This window comes from Neodiprion fabricii, chromosome 5 (genome assembly GCF_021155785.1).
Source record: "Neodiprion fabricii isolate iyNeoFabr1 chromosome 5, iyNeoFabr1.1, whole genome shotgun sequence".
Taxonomy (NCBI): Eukaryota; Metazoa; Arthropoda; class Insecta; order Hymenoptera; family Diprionidae; genus Neodiprion; species Neodiprion fabricii.
In genome coordinates, this window is record NC_060243.1 from 19,777,053 (window position 1) to 19,804,559 (window position 27,507).

The 27,507-nt window shown below is 39.6% G+C and overlaps 1 protein-coding gene across 15 annotated transcripts in view; it reads left to right on the forward strand.

The window, feature by feature from the left end:
* Positions 1-27,507, forward strand: part of LOC124182377 (regulating synaptic membrane exocytosis protein 2) — a 74,673-nt gene that overhangs the window by 25,985 nt on the left and 21,181 nt on the right. For 8 of the 15 annotated variants that reach the window (XR_006870755.1, XM_046569553.1, XM_046569547.1 and 5 more), the window contains 15 exons: positions 5,360-5,570; positions 6,493-6,682; positions 9,556-9,769; positions 10,586-10,846; positions 12,640-12,904; positions 13,078-13,215; positions 13,428-13,541; positions 13,611-13,799; positions 18,048-18,077; positions 19,513-19,669; positions 20,588-20,757; positions 20,840-21,027; positions 21,176-21,413; positions 22,131-24,310; positions 25,813-26,013. Coding sequence is in view for 14 of the 15 variants with exons in the window: in XM_046569553.1 (XP_046425509.1) it covers positions 5,360-5,570; positions 6,493-6,682; positions 9,556-9,769; positions 10,586-10,846; positions 12,640-12,904; positions 13,078-13,215; positions 13,428-13,541; positions 13,611-13,799; positions 18,048-18,077; positions 19,513-19,669; positions 20,588-20,757; positions 20,840-21,027; positions 21,176-21,413; positions 22,131-24,310; positions 25,813-26,013 (4,746 nt within the window). In the remaining variant the exon portion in view is untranslated. The remainder of the gene's footprint in view (positions 1-5,359; positions 5,571-6,492; positions 6,683-9,555; positions 9,770-10,585; positions 10,847-12,639; positions 12,905-13,077; positions 13,216-13,427; positions 13,542-13,610; positions 13,800-18,047; positions 18,078-19,512; positions 19,670-20,587; positions 20,758-20,839; positions 21,028-21,175; positions 21,414-22,130; positions 24,311-25,812; positions 26,014-27,507) is intronic. The other 7 variants (XM_046569552.1, XM_046569546.1, XM_046569545.1 and 4 more) reach the window with 6 other exon arrangements.

The following is a 27,507-nucleotide window of genomic DNA, read 5'->3' on the forward strand; positions in this document are numbered from 1 at the left end:
ATGTAAATTTCAATCTCTGCTCTGCGACGAAGATAAAATAAAAGTAAGATAAAGTTAGAGAAAAAGAGGTCGAAGTAGGCATTTCGTACACCGCGATTTTAAATATTCCTTGCATTAAGTATTTTTGCGTCGCGATGCGATATTCGTGTTGCGGATGCAAGCAACGTTAATAATTGCGCGAATAACTGGCCCGGAATCCATTAGAAGATATCAGGGTTCCAGTCAACGCCAACGCGATTTTGTGCCCGCCGCCCACACGGTTGACATATACTACTCGCTGGGTCGACCATATATCAGATCTTACTACTCACACATTCGACCGGTTTAGCCGCTATGTCTCACCCATTTCACCGTTCAGGCTGTCATTACTCATGTATTTGACCATTTTAGGCTGTGCTACTCACACATTTGATCTGCCAGGTTTCAATATTCACAGATTTAACTGTTTTCAAAACTAACACTTGTGTATTCGACAGTGGTGGAACCTAATACTCACACATTCAACCGTTTTCACAATTAATATTCACAAATTTGACCGGCTTAGAAATTAATACTCACAGATTCGACCGTTTCAGAAATTAAAAGTAACTTATTCGACCGTTTCAGATAATAATACTCACGAATTCGACCGTTTCAAAAACTTATACTCACTTATTTGACCGTTTTAGAAAATAATACTCACGGATTCGACCGTTTCAAAAACTAATACTCACTTATTCGACCGTTTTAGAAAATAATACTCACGAATTCGACCGTTTCAAAAACTAATACTCACTTATTCGACCGTTTCAAAAACTAATACTCGTGAATTAAATCGTTTGCGAACATAGTATCACGCATTCGATTTCAGAACTGATACTCACCTATCCGGCCGTCCCAAGGTCTGATGCTTATTCATTGGATCACTACAGGTTTTTTAATATTCATACATTCAATCATTTGTGGTTCGATTATTCCCGCATTCGAACATTTCAGACTTAACTACTCGCACATGTAATCGCAATAGACTGCATGAATCACGGTTGAAGATTCACAAGTGAAATCTGACGATCTCTCGGTTTTCTGGATTGAACTAATAAGGCTGTGGTTGCACTATCCTTGTTAAAATAACGTAGGAATTAAGGAAGCAGAAAACGGAAACTGACAATCGATTGATTGCCGTTGATTGAAAATGAATTGCTACTCGGAGAATGAGCATTGTAGTATATTATTGTATAAGTGATGATGGTACATCGTATGAAGAGTAAGGGTCAGGGATTTCGGAAAGTTAACCACATATCTTAATACGAATAAGTATACATGAAGTTTGACGCAAAAAAACTGCGTTAGAGGATGGCGTTGTTGCTCCCATGTAGTTGCACAAAACTAGAATAGTACGATATTTATATACCTATGTATACATAATTAGTATGTAGATTAGCCAGGTAAGTCATCATTAATATTATTATTACTATTATTGATAATACTGAACTAAAGTAATATCTGTATATATACCGCGAGATTTTCAGGAAATTTCAGAGTCAATTGTGTTCAATAAATTGTCGATGGCTAAATCGCCTCGGCAGCCAGTTCAATTCTCACAATAATGTTTCGCGTTGAGGATTTTCCTAAAAATTTCATGAAACCGCACAACGTGAAAGACGTCTAACGATATATTCAGCAACGCTGCAGCACCAGACGCTGATGAAAATCGACCAGACACTACTTGCGTCACCTTTTAATTGCATATTGCCTTTCGGCGAACGACCTGCTGCTGGAACTGGGAAACAAGCCCGTAGTGAATTATTTCTCTCTGGTTCTACCGGTGTCATCTAACTTTTAAATTAAGACCCAAGCGACTGGTTACCGCCTCCTTCACCCTACCCCAATGCTATTTTTACCCGCGCGCATTTTACTTGCACAGCTACTGTACAACATTCAGGTATATGTAGATTTTGCATTGATACTTTTTTTCTTCTTCTATTTTTTACGCACATAATGTGCACAGCTGATGTTTTGGATATGAAGAAAAATGAAATGCCAAATTACGGAGAATTCGGTGAAGATTCTTGTCACTTTTAAATTTTCTTTCATTTTTCTCACTCTATCTTTGGGGGAAAAAAAAAATAGTTCGAACAGTTGTCCCAGAGCCGTTGGACGAGCTGCCATAATTCGCACTTTCCGATTGGATATTTGTGGCTTATAACGAATACCTTCTAGGAAGGAAACCCCCACCGATTGTGGTGGGGGGACCCAGGAGTCCCAGGGACAAGGCAGGAGATCGAATCAACCGCCAGGCGATGCTCGACGAGAAGATAAAGAAGTTCCTTGCGGTATAAATATTTACAACTAAAAACAAAAACGATAACAAATAAAAAAAATATTTCGCCAGCCGTGGTCCTCATTCACGCTGCACAATCTAAGCTGCCTACACCCACACACACGCACACACGCAAATATTGACAAATAACCGACCATAAACAAGCAATTACACACCCATATATATTATATATTCATGGGGCATTCCACGTCAAATCAACGGGTCATCGACCTGCCACCCTGGGATTCTGATGTCAAATGGATTCTTTGGTTTCTTTCGGTCAAAAATGATGCCCCTAATTTTTCAAAATTTTTCCGCCATTTTGTAAAAGTGAGGCGACCCAAAATGTCCTTGACATAAAGATGAAAATTTTTTAAATCGATGAAACTTTTTTGTAAAATCAGGGACTCGAAAACACATCTTTTTGTCATGATTTGAAAGTTGGATGTAAGTGGGAAAAAATAAAAAGCAGCTCCGTTCTGGTAAAATTCGATTTTCTTTTTTTGTTTTTTCAAAAGTGAAACGAAGTAAACGATTATTTTTTTCGAATTAATCATTGTTTCCGTTGTTTTGCTCTTGAAATAAAAGAAAATAGAATTTTAGCAAAAGAGTTGCTTTTGATATTATTTTTAACTACAAGAAACCTTCGTTAAAAATAAATTCGAAGAAATTTTTTTCTCGAAAAACAGAAATTCAAAAAAACAAACATTCAGCAATTTCATCCCATTTTCGAATCATGTCGAAAAGATATGTTTTCGAGTCCCTGGTTTTACAAACAGTTTCATCAATTTTAAAAATGTCCATCTTCAAGTCAAGGATATTTCGGTTTACCACGCTTTTACAAAATGGCGGTAAAATTTCGAAAAATCAGACGTATCATTACCGTCGGAAACAAACCAAACAATCCATTAGAAATCAGAATCCCGGGGGATGAGGTCGATGACCCGTTAGTATGACGTAGAATGCCCCACATACATACACATACATAAATATTTACACACGTGAATATATGTATATGCGGATGTATAAAATATCTAAATGTGTATGCACGTGCGTGTCTCATGTGGACCGGTTACTCTTCTTTCTAGAACCGACTTCTTCGTTTCTTTTTCTCGTGGAATAAAAATGTTATCATTTATTCTTTCGCGGATCTGTGTATGTCTTGCGAAAAATCGATAGAAATTTGTATCACCGCGACATTCCGGGATATCGGGGTTTTCAAAAGAGAACGGAATGCAGCTTGAACCAATTTGCATTCAGCACGTGCGCATCACACTCACGTAATAAATTTGTTTGCGAACGCAATTCAAATAATGCTTTAGAACTTGAATTCACTCTCTTTTGAAAACGATTATACGGCATATATGTGTTACGAATTTATACGTGTTATAAGTAACGAAGCCTGACCCATTAGCAAACAGTTTACAAACTTGCGAAACAATTCTTCCAGCTGCATTAAAAAGCCACATACATAAATTTATCTCTCCTTCTTTACTGTCTATATACTGTATATACTACGTGTATATCGTATAAATGTGTTAACACGTGCATCATTTTTTACCGTCAACAGAGTAAAGTTTTTTCTTAACATTTAATTATTGGTTTTTTTTTTTCAATCTTCCTGTCTCTCTCGCGTCACAGTCGTGTAATCTATATCTATATCTATATCTATTCTGATATTACGAAGTGATAAAGTTTGTATGTTTGTACGTAGGGGGTAATTTCTGGAACATTTCAACCGATTTTGAAAATTCTTTCACTAATAAAAAGCTAAACTATCCCTGAGTAACGCAGGCTATAATTTATTTTGATAAAAAATAAATCGTCAGTTTGAATTCTCAATATTTGTAAATTAAGTCGGAAGAAAAAGAACTGCTTGACGGTTGTATCGACGTGCGCTAATCAAATGGTTGGATATACACGAAATGTGACATTAGTGTGATGTGATAGATAAATTTACGTTTCGGGGTTACAAAGCCGTCTTTTGTGCTACCTTCAAGCGGAGAGACACTTTCGTGATTAAGTGTACATTTAACTTAGATTTGTCTTTCTGTGCAAAGCCGTGACGGGCAGCTAGTAATACATAAAATCGTGTTCAACGTATGTTTTTTTTTTTTTTGAACAATTGTATTAATTATTACGGTTATAAATTTTATTCAACTGCAAGTAAATACTCGTCATTTTTCAACGCGGTAAATTCTTGTCGTGTATAAACTTACCATTTTGTTTGTATTGTTATAATTGGTGTTGCATACATTTCCTGTAATCTACATACATACATACACATATACTATAATCTATGTACATCGATTTGCCGTGTTATTATTTTCTATGCATATACTATACATATACATTGTCAATTCTTGTCGAGTCATATTCGTCATATCCTACATCGAGTCTGCACGCTGTTTCTTTCAACAACACAAGCAATAATAAATATAACTGAACAATTGAATGGTTAAAAAACAAACGCAGCTTATTCGCAGTGGGATGAAGAAACCTGTTTCATATATTCATATTACTTATTTATAATTTTATTTCACACAGAGCACATTATACATTATTCCTATACAACATATATGTATATGTATATAGTTGTGTGATACCACCAATAACACCGCAGGCAAAATATTATACCACATCGAATTAATGTATACCTGTACCTCTACACATGCGCAATTGCAAGAACCACATGGACACTTCCTTGTAGGGTTGCAGATCAACCTACTGAAATATTTTCACCTATAGGAATACCAAAAATGGAAAGAAAAAATACGATCATTGTTGTACGGACGCGCTGAACAGCGACAAGAAAAATAATAATTATTATATAAGATAGCCAGACAGTATATTATCACGACGAATAAGTGTGAAAGCAACGGTTTTACAGCATCATAGTCAATTTTGTAGAATTTATCCATTTATGTTTATCTATTGAATAGTGAAGTAAAAAAAGATGTATTTTTTTTCGAGTTTTATTATTTTTTTCCACATCGAAGTAATGAGAATGTAAGGGAAAATAGTGTTTGTCAGAAGTCGAAAAATTTGGATCTACTGTAGGGAAGGGGTACAGCTACGAGACGGGAGCGCCGACCTCGCTGTCCAGCGGAGTCCGGAGGTTTGGGCCTCACAACGGTCACACACGAACCACGTCTACGGTCATAGGTCACAACGGCCACCATCCCCCACGGGAACCACGAAAAGAGGAGAGCACCCTTGTCAGAAGGAGCTTCAGGAGGAGCGGGGACGAATGGAGTGCGGATAGTCGAAGGTGCGTTACGCACTTCGGGATCAGGCGACCTAGAATAGATCTTAGCTCGCGATTGGCTCGAGGTCGATGTCATTCTCACTCCGTAAAAGTCGAATTTTAAGCTCAAGGCCAAGAGAAAATGGTTAAACTGCTCTCGAAACGCGCGTATTGAGTATTTTTGTCGTGTATCAAAAGCATTTCAAAACCTTGACGTGTTGAAATGTTTCTAATATCGGTCGTATCAAGTTGTATCTCATTATACGCATATCGCATTTACGTCAGAATAATCCTTCTTTATTCAAGGTAACTCCTAAACTCGAATCATGTTCAAATAATGCAGTGCTAAAGTTTACTTTCAGTCTGAAATTTACCGAAGTATCTCATAAATCTTTACTTATCTTAAATTTATGAAATATACGCTTCAATATTTAGTTACGGGCGTTGATCGTATTTAAGACATCTTTGGAAGGTTTTTTGTTTTCATATCGTTACATTTGAGTTATCTTTTAGATGTCGGTCATACTTGAATTCTTGTTTTAATACACCCAGACTGTCTTTTAGATCTAAATCGTGTTCAGCCATCATTTTATCAAGATATTTTCATCGGCATATCATATTTCATACGACTGCATTCGTAAAATAATCTAATACCGTTTTTGCGCATTTTAATCAATACTTCCGAGACAAAATTTGACTGATCATATCGAAGCAATTATTGAAACGAATGAAAAAAAAATTAAGAAAATTAACATTTCGAACACGTCGAATCTACGAATTAATGGGAGTTTAAAATCTTCCTCGGCCAATCCTTAACCGCGTAATACAACGAACATATTCGACGAGGTGGTGGTCTTGCGACGGTCTTGATTCTTGGGAGCTGTAGATAGCCTGGTAGTTTGTATTGACCCATCTCTGAAACTGGGTTGGTGATCGTCTCTCTCAGGTTTACGGAAAGAAGGGGGAAAAAGACGGTGCGATTCGACGGCGGTACAAACGTCGTCGGTCACGAGGAGGACTGGTCCTGGGAGGCTGACCGTCAGGGAAGTCAGGACAGCGCCACCAAGGACTCGGGTATCGATACCTCGAGCACCTTCACCAGCAGCGAAGATAGCAACAGAGGAGATCTGCCCAAGGTACGGGCTGGAGTTGCCGGGACGTGGCCGAGGGCGAGAGATTATTTAGAGAAAGAAAAACGACGAGTGAAAGGGACAGAGTGAAAGAGACAGAGTGAACGAGAGATCGAAAGCAAAAGACTATTCGAGAAAAATTAGTTCTGCCTTGAAGCTTCTCTGTATACCCCATAACTAGTCTTCGTGCGTGAAACATGCTTGCGATTTTAAAATGCGCCGAGTGTTCCATTTTGAACGTTGAAGGGCCGAAGGACCTGAGCCGTTTGTCGATAAACTCGATCAAATACCCTTTTTCCGATGGATCGACTTGGTTTCAACGTTTTCATATTACAGCGGACCTTGAGACGAGTTCAATGAGCTCAAGCTCGTTGATTTCTGACCACTCGTTCGCGAGATATCACACTTCAGACTTCAACTCGCACGCGAATAGCGTTGCACATTGGGCGTGCGAAGCGAGGCTCGCGCTAATCCCTGATTTCCAAGTGTCATATCTCGAGAACGCTTGAACCAAAATTGACGAACCAGGGCTCGTTAAGATCGTCTTGACGCCTACCGTAAGTTGAAAAGTGTGGAACCAAAAGTCGAAGTAAAACAATTGATGCGGAACATTTCCATCATAGCCTCAAAATCTTGACACTATTTACCTTCTCTTTAACACGCTTAGCTTCCGATAGATTTTTCAAAATTCGTTCAAAATGGTATATTCTGTACCTTGGACATAAGATGAGTTTTTGGTTTTTATGACTGCAAAAAGGAGAGGGACACAAAAATATACCTGTTCAACTTTCCTCTTGCTTCGTAAACCGTTCTGAGATATTTATCATCATCTTGACACGAAGATTGATACTGATATACATAAAGAATAAAACTTAGTGACTGAATTTTATGAGATGCAACTTGGACTGGAGAAGTTGGGCTGGTCGTTCCTGTGTTCCACTCTTTGCAAAATTTCAAAGCCAGGGAAATCGAATATAGCGAAAATAGTTTCTTCTTCACAATAAGCAATCTCTCTCGTTTTCTTCGTGGAGTAATTAGTTGACATGTATAGTCGATTCCGTCGGCTTACCTAGTAGAGCATAGGCTTGACGACGGCCCGTTTATTATGAAAAATATAAATAGGAAACCTAAGTAAATGGAATAGAATAGAACAGAATAGAATAGAATAGAATAGAATAGAATAGAATAGGAGCTGCAGTTGATTTACGCGAATGACGGTAGTTGTTGCCAGTGAAATATGTACCTTGTATACATCGGTATAATATATTTATATGCAAGTTTCAGTAGTGACTTATAGCGGCAGCTACGTTATACCTTTCATATTTTAACGTTTCATGTATTTGTATATACATATATGTATATGTATTTTCATTCATTACCATGAGACTGTCTCAAAAACCCCGCAGAACATTTAGTTGTATATTACTGTATATCGTTTTGGCAAGGTATATGAAATCGCATACGAGAAACGGCAAATAACCACCAATAAAAACGCGATGTTCCAAAACGATAATTCAATTTCATAATTGAGAATATAAATTCTATTGATTTCGGTTACATTCTACTCTATGCAAAAGAAATCGAACCAAAATTTCAATAACGTGGTATCAGAAGGTGGCAAGCGAAAAGTACTTGACGAAAAGAGAGGGCTAACCCCTTTCCCGAAAGTAGATCCACTCTCAGTTACACCGCCCGTTAGAAAAACCTACAAAAATTCATATATACCCACCTGCTCCTAGCTTTACGCATGCTGCTTATACATATACGCATATTATATACCACATACCATGTTTCTTTAATTCCATCTGTAATTACATTGCTTCAAAGCTTATACACACGCTATAAAGTACATACTGTATATTATACATATGTGTAACATACATACATAAACTCTTACTGATATTCTATTCTACGCATGCATTATGCACGAGATTTTAACTGCATGTGTGGATACGATATTGTTGTTAGTGTATTTTCATGTGCGGATGTGAATGTGATTTTTATTCTCACTTTCTTCTTATACACGTACCACCTAATCAACAAAATCATGACAATTTCGACATCATGATCTATGCAAAGAAAAACCAAAGATGTGTACAAAATACAGAAATAGAATGACACAATTTCAAATCTCAAAAGATGAAAGAATGAAACAAAAGATTGCGAACACAAAACAAATAGTAAAAATTAATATTTTTTTTTTCAAACTTTCTTAACACCTTACGACTCTGCTTAAATATGCATATAATTACCATTCTGTGAAGTGAGTATTTACGAGTGATTATTTTGTATTAGTTTACTTCGGTAATTGCAATACCTTTTGCAAAAAAGAAAAACAAATACCATAACAAAACCAAACCCCATGATTTAAAACACTTTCACAGAAAGAAACCGGACGAAAGAGTGATGAACAAAGTAGAAGAAAATTCTTGTTTCAATTTTGTGTGCTTTCTTTTATTTTTTTTACGGATTAACAAAAATGGCAGAGTCGTAAATTGTAACTTCAAGCTACACAAAAATCATACCGGACCTAAACACGGAACTAATCCATCTTGGTGTCTACAGATAGGTAACTGGAGTTACAATTTTCCTTCTCACGAACGAAATTGTAACGCACGGATGCCTATATGTAAACGCCGAGGTGACTTGCTTCCACCTTTAGACCCGGTACATCATTATACATACATCAGTAACCACACATTTGCTTGAGCGTGTAAGATTTTCCTTCAACATACGACATTAGATTGCTCAAAAATGAGAAGGAAAGGGAGGAAAAACATGCCCAAGCAAAGAGTTGGCTTCTTTCAACTCAACAACTGTTCAAATCTGGATTTAAACGGATATCCGAAGGGTCTATTTTACTTTTCTCGAATCCGCAGCACCCGCTGTTATGGCAGGTAAGCAGCGACGGTCAGAAAATGATCGGTCACATGATCCTGAGGAAGTCGCAGGGCGCAGGTTCCGGCAGTAGCAGCAGTATCCTGGGGTTGAAGGTGGTGGGCGGAAAGCTCCTCGAGAATGGTTCGAGGGGTGCGCTAATCGAGAAGGTCAAGAAGGGGAGCACCGCGGACCTCGAGGGTCAGCTCAGACCGGGTAAGACAGACTAGAAGCACCGATCCCACCCTTTCTAAATGGTTTAAGCGTCCCGCTAACCGCTTGTCGACTTCGGAATTGAATGCATTAGATGCAGAGTTCAATAAATAACTCGCTGGAACAAAACTTTTGAAGACTAAACTGAAGGCGTGTTTTGCTCGAGTGAAACTGATGACTGCTTTGATTCATATTCACAGAATATAGCTCTTCAATTTCAAGCTCTTCGACGTCGAAAATACGTTCAATCAAAAACGTGATGATATACAAAGTTTCAGAGTCCAACTAATTAAGGTCGTTACTGCAGTGAAGAGAAATATCTTGAAAGACTGATTTCTGAGCTAGCGACATTTTTGGTATCTTTGCGTGATCACCATTTTGGTTTCACACTTTTTACTCATAACCTCAAGTTTCCGGTATTGAAGCTCCGAGAAATTTGTCGAGTATTTCACACGACAATGGTAAAATTCTGGAAAGAAATTCAACCACTGGAGAACCACAGGATGGAAGTTGTATGTGAAAAAAAACCGCATCAAGTAGTTTCCATTTAAAAATAATTAAGTTGTATTGTTTCATTTTTGTTAAAAACGATAATGGTAAAAGTTACGTGCAATTAAATTTCACCGGCTTCGAGATATACTTTTGCACATTTTTCAAACCTATCGTATCCTTATAAACTTCTTTTCACAAGAAAAACGAGAACATATATCCAAATTATGTGTCCTTAAAAAAATGAAACCTTCAATTTAAAAAATTCCTGAATACTTCTCGATTCGTTCTGCGGCTGACGCATCCTTAACGTGAGTGTTTCCGCCGCAGGGGACGAGGTTATCGAGTGGAACGGAAGGTCTCTACAGGCAAAGAGCTATCAGGAGGTCTACGACATCATAGCCGAGTCCAGACAAGAGCCACAGGTCGAACTGATTGTCTCAAGAAGCCTTGGTACGGCTCCGACGAATTTGCCTGGCCCAACTTCAGCATCGCTTCCCGCCAAAACGACGACGAGGCGCGGAGCCACGCAGGCGCAATGGAGGCAGAAGCACGACCTGGTGGGAACCGGAAGCCAGGCTTATCACAAAGGTGAATATATTTCCCTGTCGTCTTCCCGAACCTCGGCAACCTTAAACTTGAATTTCTTTGTTTACCGGTCTACTTCTCGGTTATCATTATTTATAAATTTTTCATGAAGAAGTAAATAACGCAAGCCTGAATTTGTCTCGTCGTATGGGTACATAAAATGAATATCGACGGGAAAAAATATGCCGTGAGCTTGTGTCTATGTTTTATATTATTTTTCGAATTATTACAGGGGACTCGGCATAAGAGTCCCGCCTCGAGTAAAACCTGTGTAATCGAATTGAGACAACACTGTGAACAGAGATATTTGGCATATTTTGATTTTTTTATTTATTTTTAAATATACCAGCTGGTGGACGTGCAAGATTGATAAAAGTTGCCTGAGTCAATTCTCGGTTCTTTATTTTAGTGTATATATATATATATACGTTTCGCCGAGTGATACGTTTTTTATGTCATTATTAGAGGAATTTTAATCTACATAGAATTGGTGTCTTGTGATTGTTTTGTATAATATAGATACACAAATATAATATGTGTGTATGTATATTATACAGTAGTTTCGTAGCGTAGAAATAATACACAAACTGCACCCTTTTAACACTAACACACTACGATATAGTTTTATGGGAGCAACAACTTTTTCTGATAATATACAACTATAACCTAAACTAACCTACCTCTATGTATATTTATATTATAATAGTTTCTTTGTACTATCTGCCGTACCGTACCGTATACATGTATATTGTAAATTATCTACTTACATACGAACTATCTCACCGTATATTTCATCGTATACGTATCCATGCGTATGTACATAACTGTACAAATGATCTCTCAGGGTTTATATCCAACTCTAACCTAACCTAATTTATACTCTGAAACATCTAATTACCTGCGCAAAACGTTACTATTATCCTATAGGGGTGAACCATACGCGGCATCAAGTGAATGTTTACATATAATGCAATCGTCGATTAGTGCCGATAATAGTAGGTACGAGTAAATTATTCTTGCCCTAATTTTATTTATCGTGAAGTAGTTCTCGGCTACTAGATATGCTAGTAATCATTTTACAGACGAAATTTAATCCCAAGTGTTTAAATGACTAACCAGAATCATGCAATATGTTGTTTGGTTTTTTATTTTTGTTTTTTTTTTTTTTCTTCGCCGTAACTTAGCCAGCTTGTCTTCGCTATTTCACACCGATCGGATAATTTAATTTACTTGTACATTTTTACTTGTGCCAAATTTGGATATTGTTCACAGTATCGATATTTTTGTCTTGTTGATTATCGTGGTATCCTAACTCTGACTTTGAGTAACATACATTTGCATACCAATCTTATGTACTTCCTACTTGCTGCATGAGAGCAGGCGAATCTTTTGTCGGCTTTTATCTCTCAGAGTAGATAATAATTTTCGTTACGTATCACGTCACTCCGATTCTTTGCGATTTATCTTCTTATTCCCTATGTCTATGAATCAGTAATCGGCTTTGGTAGTACTCTTCAGTAATGGAACGTCACGACTAAAGCCGAAATGTTTCGTCAAATATTTTGGTTATTATTTTCTATCAAGCAAAATTCTCTGCTCTTGTCGTCATGCTGTATTTGAATTTTTCAGATATTATAAGTACTGTCCTTTTTGTTGATTTACCAAAACGAAAGAATATCATGTGATTCATGTGTGGTACCAAACAGTATATATCGGTCGAGATGTAGGCGTGCAAAATTTAATTGACCACAGGATTTATACAATAAACGACGTAGAGGATTGAAAATATTTTCCAGAACTGTACGATACTCGAGGAGAAAAACCATCGGTACTTGTAACGTCGCCTGGTTCTCCCGACCTCCATGCTCAGGGTAGAAACAGGCACGCGAGACACTCCGGCGGAAACGCGAATGTCGGTGGAAGACTGCAAGCTAAGCTTGGGTTCGACACAACCGGGCTTCAGCTCATTGTGACTTTGGTATGTGCCGCTGGATTGACACCCAGAGGTAACGGCCAGCCAAGGAATCCCTACGCCAAGATATTCCTACTGCCTGACAAGAGGTAAACAATTCGAGGAGTCCAATCCTCTCACTCTCAGGTTGAACAAATCGATAAAAAATCAATTAATTTGCACCAGAGTGAAAGTCCTTGGAATGCTCATTCGACCTGTGAATGAGAGGACTCGCTTTTAAAATTCATTGGCTGTGATCTATTTCACTTTTACTACCATTCAGTGAGAAGTCCAAACGAAGAACGAAGACTTTGGCCAACACTAACGACCCCAAGTGGAATCAGACCTTCGTTTACGGCGGAGTCAGAAGATCCGAGCTTCGGCAGCAGGCGCTTGAGGTTACCGTTTGGGATTACGTCAGGTTAGTCCATGTCTTTCGTGAACTTTAGATGTCTAAACACTGAGTAAAGGAAATCTTACAAACGTCTCTCTGACGAATTTAAAATTTGTACTCTCTGGGGGGTTGAGTTTCATTTGGTCAAGTTCGGAACCTGTTTTTTCCGATCAACGGTCAAAACAAGAGTCCGGTGAATAACTAACCCAGTTCTCCACTTTTTGATATTTCTCTCACAGATTTGGAGCGAACGACTTCCTAGGTGAGGCTGTCCTAGAGTTGGAAGTCTCTGCGTTGGATCAAGAGCCGGAATGGCACTACCTGGTTGCTCACGAGGAGCACAGGCACACAGGGTAAGTATTTGCGCGGGAAAAGATTCGTAAACCTGAACTGACGATTGTCCGTGTCGCGTGCCCTTGCAGACATTATCAAGACACAGCCGACGAGATGGTGACGACGCCTGTTGACTGCCATCTAAGCCCGCCGTCAACGACGTCAAGATTGAGTGATTCCGATACCTCGGAGTGTGACATCACAGACTACGACGTATCCAGGGAGCAGAGGAGGGGGGTAGATGGTGCGAGCATAAGCAGCATCGGCAGTTCATCGAGGTGAGTGAGCCAAGGCTTTTTTTACAGCCTTGCCGATAATTAGTACCTGTATGAGTATTCGATAAACAGAATGCAGAAAATAGAAAGCGAATTAGTGGCGACCAGTGATGTACGTTATATCCTAAATAAATCATCGTAGATAAATTTACTTCGCTGTTCAACCTACAGAGATACTAAAAGTCAAGTTCGTCGTTCATCTTTTGTGGCTTAAATTGAATTTTATTTGATCTTACTTAAATCTTTCTTTGTTTAAAGAATAAAAAACTAAAAGTTATTCTTACACACAAGATATTTTATTCACCACCGGCATAGAAATATTTTGTTTCAACCACCAATTTTCTCGGTAATACTAAGAATCTTCCATTATTATCGTCCGCTTTCTTGTTAACTGATATGTATAATATTATTTATCATCTTGACCACATGAATTTCTACGCGAATAATCTTACCTTCATCCAGATAATAATATTCATCATCTTGTACAACACTGGCGGCGACTCATTCTGCGCTCGTTCTCCTCCGTTATGGCGGTCATTCTCTCGCGCTAGGTTCCTGTTTTATCGACCTGCGCAAACGTCCTTTTACATCTCCTCGAACACAGACTACGATCTGCCTCTCGTATTTATTATTATATTCCCTGGTGTGTGGGAGGGGCATTTTTCTCGGTATTGGGTTCAGTGATCAGGGAATCCCCGAGATAAACCGGCGTCGTTCGTCTGGCTGCGCTGCGTCAAAAGTCGCGATACCGGTTGCTCTGCGGGCTTTTCGCGCCGTGGGCAAGATTTAGGCGCCAGTCAGTTTCGGCGTCGCGGCGACGCGCTCCCCTCCCTTTACCTTTACGTCGCTCTGTCATCCCCCCCTCTTTGCCGCAAAAGTGGTGAGTCGCCGGTGCCTCGCTGGCGTCATTTCCTGCCAGAAAACGTTACCCCCTCGATACACCCGGAATTTCCCTTCGACTTCTTCCTTTTTTTCCACTCATATCTACGCCAGCTAGTCGCCCTTTTCGTATAAGTATCGGGCTTCGTTGTGACTAAGAAAAATCTCTCAACGTCCTCGATAATAATTGGAGTTTTTTAATTCAAGTAATTATGCACTTTGACTTACGGAATTCCTAACTTTCGATACAAGAAGGTTTAATTAATTGCCGCGAAAATACATTTTTTAGAGTAACTTGGACTGGCTAAAAGAAAACTTAAACGTACTCAAAAACCGGAAGATATCTCAGTAAATGTTTTTCATTGAAGCAAAATTAAGTCAACTAATGGGTTATTTGAAAATACTTTACTGTATTAGCAGATGGGTGTAGTGACAAATTTTCCTATACAATTTATACGTCGAATGAAATGTGTCATAAAGTCATTGTAAATTGTTCAAAAAATATAGGAGGCTTGTTTTCAAGATTGAACATTATCAAAATCCTAACAATAACTTCCTTAGTACTAAGATTGACTATCATAAATTTTTTACTCAAACTTGAGAATTGACTTTACTGGTAGAAATGACAATGAATTTTCTTCAATGAAAACTATTTGAACTTGGTTTTGCGCAAGACATTAATGTGCCAACCTGCGACTATGTTTGGCGGTACCGTTACGACCGTTATACAAATTCGAACGATTCATATTTGGGGCGTAGTTTCCAATCGACGAGTGGAATTTTCGGTTGAAGTTAAATCACCTCTGTATTTGAATCTCGGTTCAAAAACTAATCCTAATTTCGTAATTCCGCACGATCTTCCAATCGGAGAGGAAAAAAAGAGACGCGATCGTTTAACAATTTTCACCAAACTTCAATACGATTTGAATTTCGAAAAAAAAGAAAACAGAAGCAGAGACTCCCGACGGGGTTCGAAACGTCTGTAGATCGTAGAAGCTTTTCATTCTGAGTGGATAAAAAACCGTCGTGTCTGGTCTTCTTTTGTTTTCCTCGAAAATGGTTGGCAGAGAAACGTGTTCGAATCTGGGACACCCTGTACAGATCACTACGTCTCCGCATGTGTATACACAAACCCACGAAATTATGTACGTGGTTCAGTCATTCCGACTATCTAGCTTAGCTAGCTGCTAGACAGAGTCGTGGATCGGGGTGGCGAACGGAACGCGGACCCAAGGGCGAAGGGAGAGGGTGAGAGAGAGAGAGGAGTTATAAAAGTGGGCAACTAGCCAATTGACATGCCAGTTGGCCCGCGACCACGAACCCTGTCGGGATGTAAGACCCAGTCGATCGCATCGGCGGCCAACGGTAGTCGGAATTCAAACCCTGCGACCATGACGCCCGACCGTTATTTGTGAGTCGAGTCGAGCATCTCATCGTTCATTATGTAGTCGATGGTTTAAACGCATGACACGTGTAGCCCGTGTTATCGGATCTCGGTGGTTGACCCGATTTTCGTTTCTCTTCATACTCTCTTCCTCGTTCCTCTGTCTTTTCTCAAACCACTCTTGTCCGTGATCTTTATTAAACCTTTAAACCACTTTCTCTTTGGTTAAAATACAATTTTTTTTTCTTAACGTCAGTCTGAGTGTTTTCGTTACTTTATGGATACCGAGTTAATCCCAAAATACCGAGCGATTCATGAAAAGTATCGAGTTAAAAAAAAGTGTAGCTGAACTGCTCCCAAATTTTTTTCAAGCTTTAACAAACGTCGAACTGGAAATAAATGGAAACATGCATGAGACCGATATGATTTGGAAAATCTTTATCCACCGAATTTTATCATTCCTGAATGCAAAAGATCAGATTTGAATATATTTCAATTAACAGTGATTTATTGAGGATCTAATTTCAAGTAGGAGGTCAAAAATGGTCGTTAGGTATTTTACGAATTTCGGTTTTTGATATTAAAATGAGAGATCCAAAAAACCTCCACGAAATAATTCCGCGTGCCAATTTGTCTGCATTTTGAATTTTGGATTTTGAGATGTCAAAGTGTTGACCAAATTATAAGTAATTGAAAGGGGTTACAATCGTTTAACACTGCAAATCTAATTGTGCCGTTCACGCATTCATTGGCTACCCAGTTTAAAAAATTCTTCGGGATTCCCCCGTCTCCTTGTTTGCGTCCCACCGTTTTCTTATATTCCGCGATGATCGAGATGGGAAGTGATATGTGGCTAAGCTATAACGGATATCCAAACCGCGGTTTTAATGTTATGTATATAACGGTATGTATTGAATATTTCCCTAACTGGATTACCTAAAAGGTTTCACCGCAGCTCTTGCATCTATTCCCATATAACTATATAAACCTCAGGTGACACGTTGTTATGTGTTACGTACATTACTTTATTATCACTCTGCACATTATAGGTACATATGTACATATACCTATATCTATATATGCATACGTTACGTGTAGGATATTCTATGCCAACTTTACCAATGTTTAATCATCTCGAATTTGATCCATGTTTATTTTTACGCTATAATTTCGATTTCCAAACGCAATCAAATTTTATTCAAATTATCTTTCGGGTTAAAATATTACAATTTTTTTCAAGTATACAATAACTTTTGTTGATTTCGTAAGATTTCAGTCTGTAAACACATTGATCATTTTCCTAATGTATGAACAATCTGTTAATAAGTACTATTTTTCATGTAATTATTTGACAAAATCGTTACCTCTTTTCTTCAAAATTAAATTTTTGAAACTGATCATTTCCAAAGCAGCATATTGTTTGTCTGCAATTAGTACAGAATGTATCGTTACTGAAAAAAATTTCACTTCAGTGATATAAATTTACCGTAATTCCTGAAAAGCAAATGATAAAGAAACCAGTTTGACGTTTGTATAAGGTTAAAAATATTTTTATCACAAGAATAGTTCTGAAAAGACAGAAAGAAAAGTTGGAGCAAGAATATGAAAATACAACATGAATCCACTTCGAGTTTTTCACGATCGAAGACGAGTCAAATTGGTATGGAATGCCCCTTATATATGCCCCATTCAGCGCAGGGCGGAGAGCAAAAGTTTCGATTATATATTACGGCCTATAACTGATTAACGTCAATTTATTATTGCGCAAGTCATGAATTGTGCGAAATATGATGGATAATAATTAATAAGTTTAAAGTATTTGCCATAATCGTCCTTCATAAAAAAAATTTATTCGTTGTTCAATGTCTTTCTTTACCTTTCTCTCTCTATCTCTTTCTCTCCTTCCTTCTCTCTTTCGCTCTCTTTCTCGTGTGATTATCTATAATTATTGGTAGTATTTTAATTCTGTGTTTTTGTTATTATTTTAGGTTTCATAATATGTCGTCAGTTTATAAGCGGTACGAATTTTCAAGTTTATACTCTTCATTATCATCATGAATCACATTATTCATTTACCCTGCAACTTATACCAGTATTGTTCACCGCTAGAAGTTTAGATGCCAACGCGATGAATGATCTCACATTGAAATCACTTGTAACGAATCACTATATTCTAGCTCTGTAGAAAAAATTTCTAAAGGATCTCGGTAGGGTCATGTGTCAAGTAGTGACAACAACACAGACTATTTTTAAAACATGATATTGAGTATAAGAAAAAAATTGAACGCAAATCAAAGTTCTTACGTTTGTTTACTTTTTTATCATTATAACTAATAATCTATAAAAATTCAAAATTGAATTAAGATCTGCAAACTCGAATAAAATTTATCCACGCCTAAACGTATAAGAAGGTGTAGTTCTTTGTCTGTAAATAAATGTATGCACACGTATTTTTTTTTTTTTTGTGTTCTATTTTCGAAACTTTAAATAGTTTTTGAAAACGCTTATTTGTTACATTTTTCCTCTATATCGCCCTGCCTAGCCTTCTAAAAAATTTGTTATACAACCAGTTAGTTCATTCGCAATTCTTGAAGAGTCGAAATCCTGAAGAGTTGAAAAACTCACGTACACATTGCATAGGTGTTATTTCACCGCTTCATCACTTTGCAAGTACATAAATTACATACGTATTCATGGATTTGTCATAAAAACGCGTAGGCTAGGCGTATATAATATACTCAAGCATATAGAATGAAAGGGTGGGGGACAAAAATAACCCGCAGCTACTGCTTATATAATACATATACATAACTATCCGTAGTTCGATCGGCGGTCCGAGATGCAAACAGATGGCGCTTCGTGTAATTAGAAAAAAATAACGAAATTCTTTAGTAAATAAACCATAATGGAGGTAGGTTAAGGGGATGCCCTGGTCGATTTCGACGTTGTCATATATATCTGCAAATATCGAAGTCCACGTATATCAAACGCGAAAAAAGGCTTAACAGTCCCATTCTATCTGTAATTCTGAACAAAAATACTTTAACGCATTTTCGTTCGATGCAGAAATAAAGAAATGGCATGAATTCTAATAATTTACAATTGCGATTGTGTAGAAATCATGACATTTCTCTATTTCTGCGTCAAATGAAAATACATTGGAGTGTTTTTATTCAAAACTGCATATAGAACGGGGCTGTTAAGCTCTTTTTCGTTTTTAAGTTGCATGGAATTTGATATTTGGAGGTGTATAATACGTCAATGTCGAAAACGACCAGGGTACCCCCTTAAGAATGATCATGATACCAAGGTGGCGCTTTGCACCATCCGCTGAGTGTCTCGGTAATCGGCCGATCGTATATATCAGACGTGAAATCACAGCACTCGCCCCATCTAGAAAAGTAAGCGACACGCCGATCACTAATTTTAAAAAATGAACGCACCCTGGAGCAGCCACTATTCCAGCCCACCACCCGAGAGGGAACTCAGCGTCGAAGGAGAACACAGAAGCCGGAGAGACATGTCGCCTCAGGGTCATAAACGAGCTGCCCTCATGCTGTCCAGGGATCAACAGCCTGCCTCCATTTCCGACTATCACCAGTACCGCAAGGTCAGAATATCCCATCCTTTCTTTTTTTTTTTTTTTGTTATATTCGTTTTGATGGAATCTTATTCTCAACAATGAATTGTTTGTTATTTCATTTTCTCCACACAAAATTTTCCAAATCATCGAGTTTTTCTTATTACCAGAAAAAAAGTTTTCAATTCAACCTAGCAAATATAAAGTTATTTTATACGAAATATTTCCGAAACTCGTACCACCATCCAAAACATCGAATAATTTTTGATATTTTCTGAAAGTGGATACAGGATTGCAGATTAAAGTTCCAATATTCATGTCTTATGTAGGTATTTCTTAAACAATTCCTCGACGAAAAATGGTACATTTTTAAAGATTTGACGTGACTCAGAAAAATTTCATGGTCAGACGATCTTGAAACAGTGTCACAATAGTACTTGTGTAAAATAACTTGTCAAATAATCCACAAATTGGCTCAAATTGGGTTAGAAAATAAATTAACATAGTTTTTCTTTCGTACCTAATTTTATTTACTTGAACCGATTTTTTTGGTAAAATGAACGTTTCACAGCTATCATTTTATGAATAAAAATTAACAGAACTAGCTATAAAGTGACAAGAGCTGCAACACATTTTAAATTGACACCAGTCTCCTGTCATTGCATTACTCAATATTTCAGCATGTCAACGTGTCTTAATCCATGTTTCGTAGATTAGAATGGTACGACGAGGTTAGTTTAGGTATACCGAACAGTGACGTCATGAGAATGGTGCATAAAACAAACCGTTCCAAACGCCTCAGATTTTTAAATCGGTAGTGCATTTTACTTTTGTGATATGGTAGCACGATACGGATATATATTTATAATTTTTATTTATGAGTTTAATTTTCTTTAGAAAGTGTAAATAAAATTTGATCGTGAACGCAATTTACCTTTTACGTCACAGGACGACACGACGCACAGGGGTGCGATGGGCCATCGATCGCACAGCGCAGCACCCATGGACTCGCCTAGTGTTCACTACCGAGGTCGGTCGCAAAGTCCAACAGGACATCATAGGTCATTATCGCCCCCCGAGCATCGAACTGTGCCCTACTCGCACGGCTACGGGTCCAGGTGAGACGATCCCGGATAGCTTACTCTCCCTGAAAAATTTCCGTTCCAATTGTTAACCGGACAACCTTTACCTGTTCTCCAGGTTCGGCTCAAGGTCAGCGACGGCGACGCCGACCGGTTCGCCGAAAAAGAGACAACTGCCCCAAATACCGGCAAATCTGCATGCCGCACTCAAAGAGAGAGTCACTCAGGACTTGGAAGAGAGAACGAAGTTCATAAAGCACAGGACAAGACAATTCCACACAACCTACAGGAGCACGGGAATGGGAGGTGAGTTGGAGTTAACTGACAACTTAACTATTGGTGTGTAGTACTTTCCTTTTCACCAAGGTCTGAGTGAAACTTTCGACGCGGTGATTAGTGTACCACTTAAAGTGCTGAATGGAAGAACATGCGACTGACCAAACTTGTTTTTCAGGATGGGAAAGACACTATAGCGGACTATCGGATTCGGACTTACCATCAATGCGGCAAGACCCGTTGACGATAAGTAACGTCCATCCTCACAGAATCCATCACCGTCCTCGGCGCCACCTGAGTCCAGACAAAGACGTCTTGGGCGATTTCGGGGACTCTGATATGGAGAGCATCGGCTCGGTGACGAGCAGCGCTCTCAGTACCCAGTCCGAGAGGCCACGAGGGTCGAGAGGACGAATGTGAGTTTGATCACATTGACTTTAACGTTCACTTTACTATCAAGAAGCCGTTGCAAAATCGTCTTGTTCAATGACAAAAAGTACCTTGAAGCAAATTTACAGATACTGTAAATGAATCCTGTTTTCGAAACGTGCACTGTTTCAAACATTATTAAATGGACATAACGACTCGATGGGCCGCTTATTATCATCCCACTAGATAAGCACGCGTAAACGCTTTACTCCTCGCTTTTACCAATCCTGAAATAGAAATTAGAGGATCCTAGACTCACGTAGATTGCTCGCACTGCGTAGATAAGGTAGTCGCACTTGTCCACACCGCAAGTCAATGTCCATTTAATACCCCGTTCCCAATGACGTGCAATCATCCTGTACGTCACGACTCATCGGTCAACGATATTAAATTTATCCTGAAACGCCTCGGAGCTTGTCCCTCCGAGACCTTTGATTCCAAATCCCTGGAACGTTGTGCAATCTGTTCCAATCTTTTGCAATATAACCCGTACATTCTCATTTTTAAATAACAAATGTGGCAAATACACGTTGGTGGTTTTGTTGACTGATGAATCGTGCAACGATGAATGGCGAAAATTGCAGGGAATGGGGTGAGTTTCAATAGAAGATTGTATCTAACGATAAACCACCGCGAAGAGTGTGTGATCACCTTATTACGATATGATTGAAAATTTTTACACGTGATATAATAATTGTTTCCAGCCCGACAGTTAAAAACGTTTTTATACCTGGTGTCATATCTCCCGCCGCCCCGTTGCCCCCTAGGCGCAATAGGCGCAGGCACAGACTTAGGGTACCCTGTAGCGAATGCCACTGCCCATTGTCAAACAATCCTCCGAAATCTAGACCGATTTCAAAATACTCCCAGCTCCCAACGAGCCACCCCCAAATTCATTTTCCCCCGCACCCCCTAGTTCGGAGCAAATCCGCAGTAGTACGCTCGCTATACAAGAAAATGAAGACGCCATTCACACGATCGCGAACGGTGGACGAGAACCTGCTGCGATACTACAGCCCGGAAACGAGCGAGTACAGCATAACTCCGGGCTACATGCTGCGACCTGAGAACCTGGGTGTGAACTCACGGCGACGAATACCGGAAATATATGTCGAGGACTGCCTCAGGGTCGACTTTAGAAACGACCTTATGAGCAGATTTCGAGCAAAACTACCTGCTGGAGTATCGTCGACCTTCTCGTCGCGATTTCCGCAGATGAGCAGAAGCTTTCCTACGAGCTACAACATTCGTGGATTTGGCGGAAGACCTTCGATCCCGAGGACGAAAAGCTGTGAATATGAAACCATTCCAGACGACCTGTTGACAGGGGCCAGGAAATTCCTGTCTCAGAGGGCGAAAAGCTTCGAGTACGAGTCTTTACCGCAGAGTATATTCAGCGACGACAGTCTGCGTACGGCTCGCAGGAAGCTGAAGAGAAATCTATCTCTGAACGACTCGGGCTACGACGAGACCATCGAGGCCCTTCAGGACCAGAGCAAGCCGTATTACGACCCGACGACCGAGAATAAGTCGCACCAGACGCTGCCATACTATGGATATGACAGTGAGCTGAGCGGCGCTGAAACAGAGATAAACCTTTCCTCGAGCTTCGAGAGACAGAGCCTGGGGTCGATGGTCTTTGGCAATGATTCCGGGCGGGGTGACGACGCCGGAAAGAGAAAATACCGGGACTCGGATTACTCCGAGGCATATTTCGGGTCCGGACCCCAGAGGACCCTAGAAAAGCGGCCGAAGGGCTCAGACTCGAGGCTGTCCAAAGACTCTTCGTCCAGGGAACACATCTACTGCAGCATTGATGACGAGCTCGGTTCGAATGAGCGACTTGAAGAGCGGCGGCGACCGCGTACCAAGAGTAACGACTCCTACCTGGACTTCGAACGTTACGAGAGATGTCGCATATGTGAAAAGAGCGAGCGGTGGAGCGATGAGCCGTTCGACTTCGGCTCTCCCGAGTCCGAGGTACGAGGCAGTGAAGAGTTACCTGAGCTTATTGGAATCGAGGATGTCGACACTGTTAGACCGCCTCAGTGCCGCTTTGAGGACTATGAGGAGGACCGACGGCTGACTGGCTTCGCGGCGAAGACTGTCTACGAAACCAGGAGGCAAAGCCTCTCGGTGCCCAGTCTTCGCGAGAGCAAAAGACTCACGGCAAGAGCCGAGTCTTCGCCTCAGCTCTACTCCGACGATGATTTCGGGTCCTCGGAAACCGTTGTGCATCTTTCTCCGCGAAGGAAGTCGAACCATGCTCGGGGCTCCAGGTCTGCCCCGGAGTTTTGTAACTCTGACGAGGACGAGTTCGGGTCCAGGGACACTGTGGTCGCTTACAATTCCCGTCGGCGGAACAGCAGCTGCCCGGAAACTAGGGACCTTGGCGATAGGAGCGTGAAGCGGAACGTCGCGATAAGCGACACCCTCGAGTACTACGAGTACTCAATGGAGAGCGAGAGCCAGTGCAGCGAGAACTGCGGATTTGATCCCGGCAACCCTCGTAGAGCGTCCCCGCGTGCCTCCGGCACTTCCGGCCCCCAAGCCCCCGACCCAACCCCCCCCAGTATTGCTAATTCAATTGTCTTTGATTCCCTTTCCGCCAACTCCGACACTGCTAAAAACGCTCGGGCCGCCAACGACGCGAATCCGACCGAAACTCGATCCGCGTCCCACCGCGCTGACACCAATTCCGACGCGGAACGGAACGAACCCCATCGATGGTCATCTTCTGTACCTGAGAGCAGAGACTACGTACCTTCCAATCCCTACGAGGCCTCGTCTAGGCACGGGGTCACTGGTAACGGGCATTCCAGCAAACGGGGACAGTTCACGAGGAGCTTCAGCAACGCTGATGTACCACCGGATGAGAAAGTTGGTAAGTTCTATTTTTACTCATTCCGTAAACGCTTAAAGCACGGCGGAAGGGATATCACTCCTGCTGTCAGTTGTATACCATAAAAAAAGTCCTGTGAAGTCACTCGAAGTCACGTGAGTCATCAACTCACTCAATCAGAATTCAAATTCTGAAGTCAGGTGTGCAAATAAACTCAGGAGTGGTTACACCTTGAAGCATACCGCACTATGTTCTAACACACACGATTTAGATAGACTGCTAGGCAGTTGTTAAACGTAGGCAACCCCTTTTTCATTTCATGTAGTTTCTTGCGCTTTCAAACATATCCCAATTTTGACTGATCAAAAACACGTCATACGGACAATTTTGTAGGAAAAATTGATTAACGGAATTATTCATACTTTTTCTTTGAACTTCCACGTTCGAATTTTTTGGAATATAAATCAAAATTAATCCATTTTAATCTCAGATGTAGCATTGAAAGCTCTTGAAGTACTCATGATTCCAAATTTTAGATAACTTCTGGATATTTCAGTCTACCATATTCGGTCTTTCATTTTTAATTTTACTATCGTGCTATACATACGGTAGTTGATTCGTCTGATCTATTTTGGTCCATGTAAACAATCATTCAAAAATGCCAACGTGCGTGAATAATCTGAAAAAATGTTCAAATACAGCATTTTATAAAGTGAATCAATTATTTGATCTCCAGTTCAATAGCCTTAATGGTCAAGTAAAAATTACCCACATTTAATCTGAAGTGGTACCTACTTACAAGATTTTTATTTTACTGTGCTTTGAAGGGTGCTAAATGTAGAACATTCACCATCTTCGAAAGAATATAACGTTAAGGTTCGGAAAAGATGTTTTGAAACAACGTAAAATGTTCACAGAGCGTAAAAAAAGAAATCATTTTTAGCTGCACCTCGTCATGTGTAGTGCGCTATTCGTAGAACAGCTTTAAAGCTTGCTTTAAAATCTTTTATTGCTCTTAGAAGCGTGATCGCTTAAAACTTGATCATCGGCTTGCTGTCCGTTTTCAGAAGCGTCGTCGCTACAAGTTTAATTGTCCGAATAAAACGATTTTTTAAAAAAATTCCTCCCTAGTCACGCTACGTATTCTCAGAACGTCACCGGAGCGTTTAAAGTGCCTCTTTGTCTCTTCGAGTGGTCTTAACTTTGCTCTGTAAAAGAGCAAATCGTTTACTCAAGAGTTGTTGATTGAAACAATCTTGTAAAAGGGGGGCAAACGATCTACAGCATGGATTATAGTATGGAAACGTTTCACATTCAAATCGGTTTCTCATATTTTCGTGACCATATCAATAAACTCGGTAGAGTTTTGCACCTAATGTGAGAAGAGTCGGATGATAACTCGAAGCAAGAAATGGAATTGAAAGAGAATTGGGTACAGGACAGTGAAAACTTACGTCAGGTTTCACCACAACAACACCGACACGACAGATAACAGAGTTAAACATTGTCTGGTCAGGTTGGTGTCACTCCGCTCTCTGTTTCAGTTAATTTTCTGTCACCAGACGGTAGCCTGAGCGATACGGCAGTGAGTTTACACGTCGAAGACACTTCGAGAAGGGGTAGAAAAAGTTCGCCAGGTAGTAAGAGCGGCAGCGGAAGTAGCAGCGGTGGCGGAAGTGCAGTTCAATACCAGTCCTCCGGTCTGGGAAAGAAGAGCAACAGTACGAGCCAGCTTTCAGCGACAGGTAACATATATCAAACAATTTATTAACCATTTAACCAACTGACACGTAAAACCAAGCCTATCGGATGTATATACATTTGTTTATTGACATTCGTTCGTGTCGTGTGTAGAATAACATAATTACGATATATAACCCACAGTTTTCGTTCGAGTTCTATTAAGATCGGACTAATTGACAAGTAATAATATATACCTTAGGGTGGTTCCTAGAAAGTTCATTTTTGAACTTCGAACGGCGCACCCCCGAAATCGGCTCCAGATAATTCAAAAATAATTGCGTACATTTTTCAGTTCATCTCGACTCTAACCCGTGCCCCAAAGAGGGTAGATTTCATTCAACCCTTTCAGAAGCACATCAAATCTACGGAACGAATTTAGATGAAATTTGGTATAGGGGATTTGTTGGGTCGCCGATTACGAATCTGAACTCGAAATTTGAAAATTCGAAATAGCAGGCCCTACATGGTGAAGCGATATCCAAAAATTTAATTTCGATAAAACTTGGTACTCGGAGGTTTTCGAGGTCACTGATTGCGAATATGAACTCAAAATTTGTAAATTAAAAATAGTGGATCCAATACTGCAATATGAAGTGTCTTCGGATTTCAGTTCAACATATTGGATCCACCGTTTTGGATTTTGAATTCAGATTCGTAATCAGCGACCCAAAAAACCCCACCATACCAAATTTCATCTCAATCCGTTCGGTAGATTTAATGTGGAAATCCACCCTCTTTGGGGCACGGGTTAGAGTTGATATAAAAATCAGAAAAAATTAGGGAATTATTTTTGCATTATTTGGAGCCATGTTGGGGGGAGCGCCGGTTGAAATCCAAAAATGACCTTTTTGAGGACCACCCTAATTTATATATACATATATTCAAAATATTTACATAGATGATATATTTCGCAACTCTGTTTAACAATTAATTGATCAATTGATTAATTATTTCTACTATGCGTCGTATAGTCACGTTATACGCCTGCCTTATACACATATACTTCTCAGAGTCCGTATGAACAATACGTTATTCCGTTATAACTGTTATTATTGACACTATACACGATACACGGCAGACAATTACTTTTGGTCAAATTCAATATTATAGAATAGCGTAAATTTATGATACTTTCTTCTGCAGTAGTTTATAGATACGATATATACTTATACCCACGTTTAATAATTCCGTGTGCTTTCATTACAATACATATATAAAAACGAAAAAGCAAATGATATAACGCAGGAATCACTATGCTACAGATTTTTCAATCATAATCTTTGAACTTCGATTTTGAACTGTTCAATTTTCAATTTTGAATAACTCTAATGTTTTTAAAGTAGGAATATTTACCACAACGCTTAGTATTTTATCTGCAGACAGCCTAAGTCTGAGGCTTTAATTGTAGAAAAGGTAAAACAATCACCCGATTAACTTTTCCTGCTATCAAATATCTTGAATTAAATTCATCCAGTATCTGTCACCTCAAACTGCAT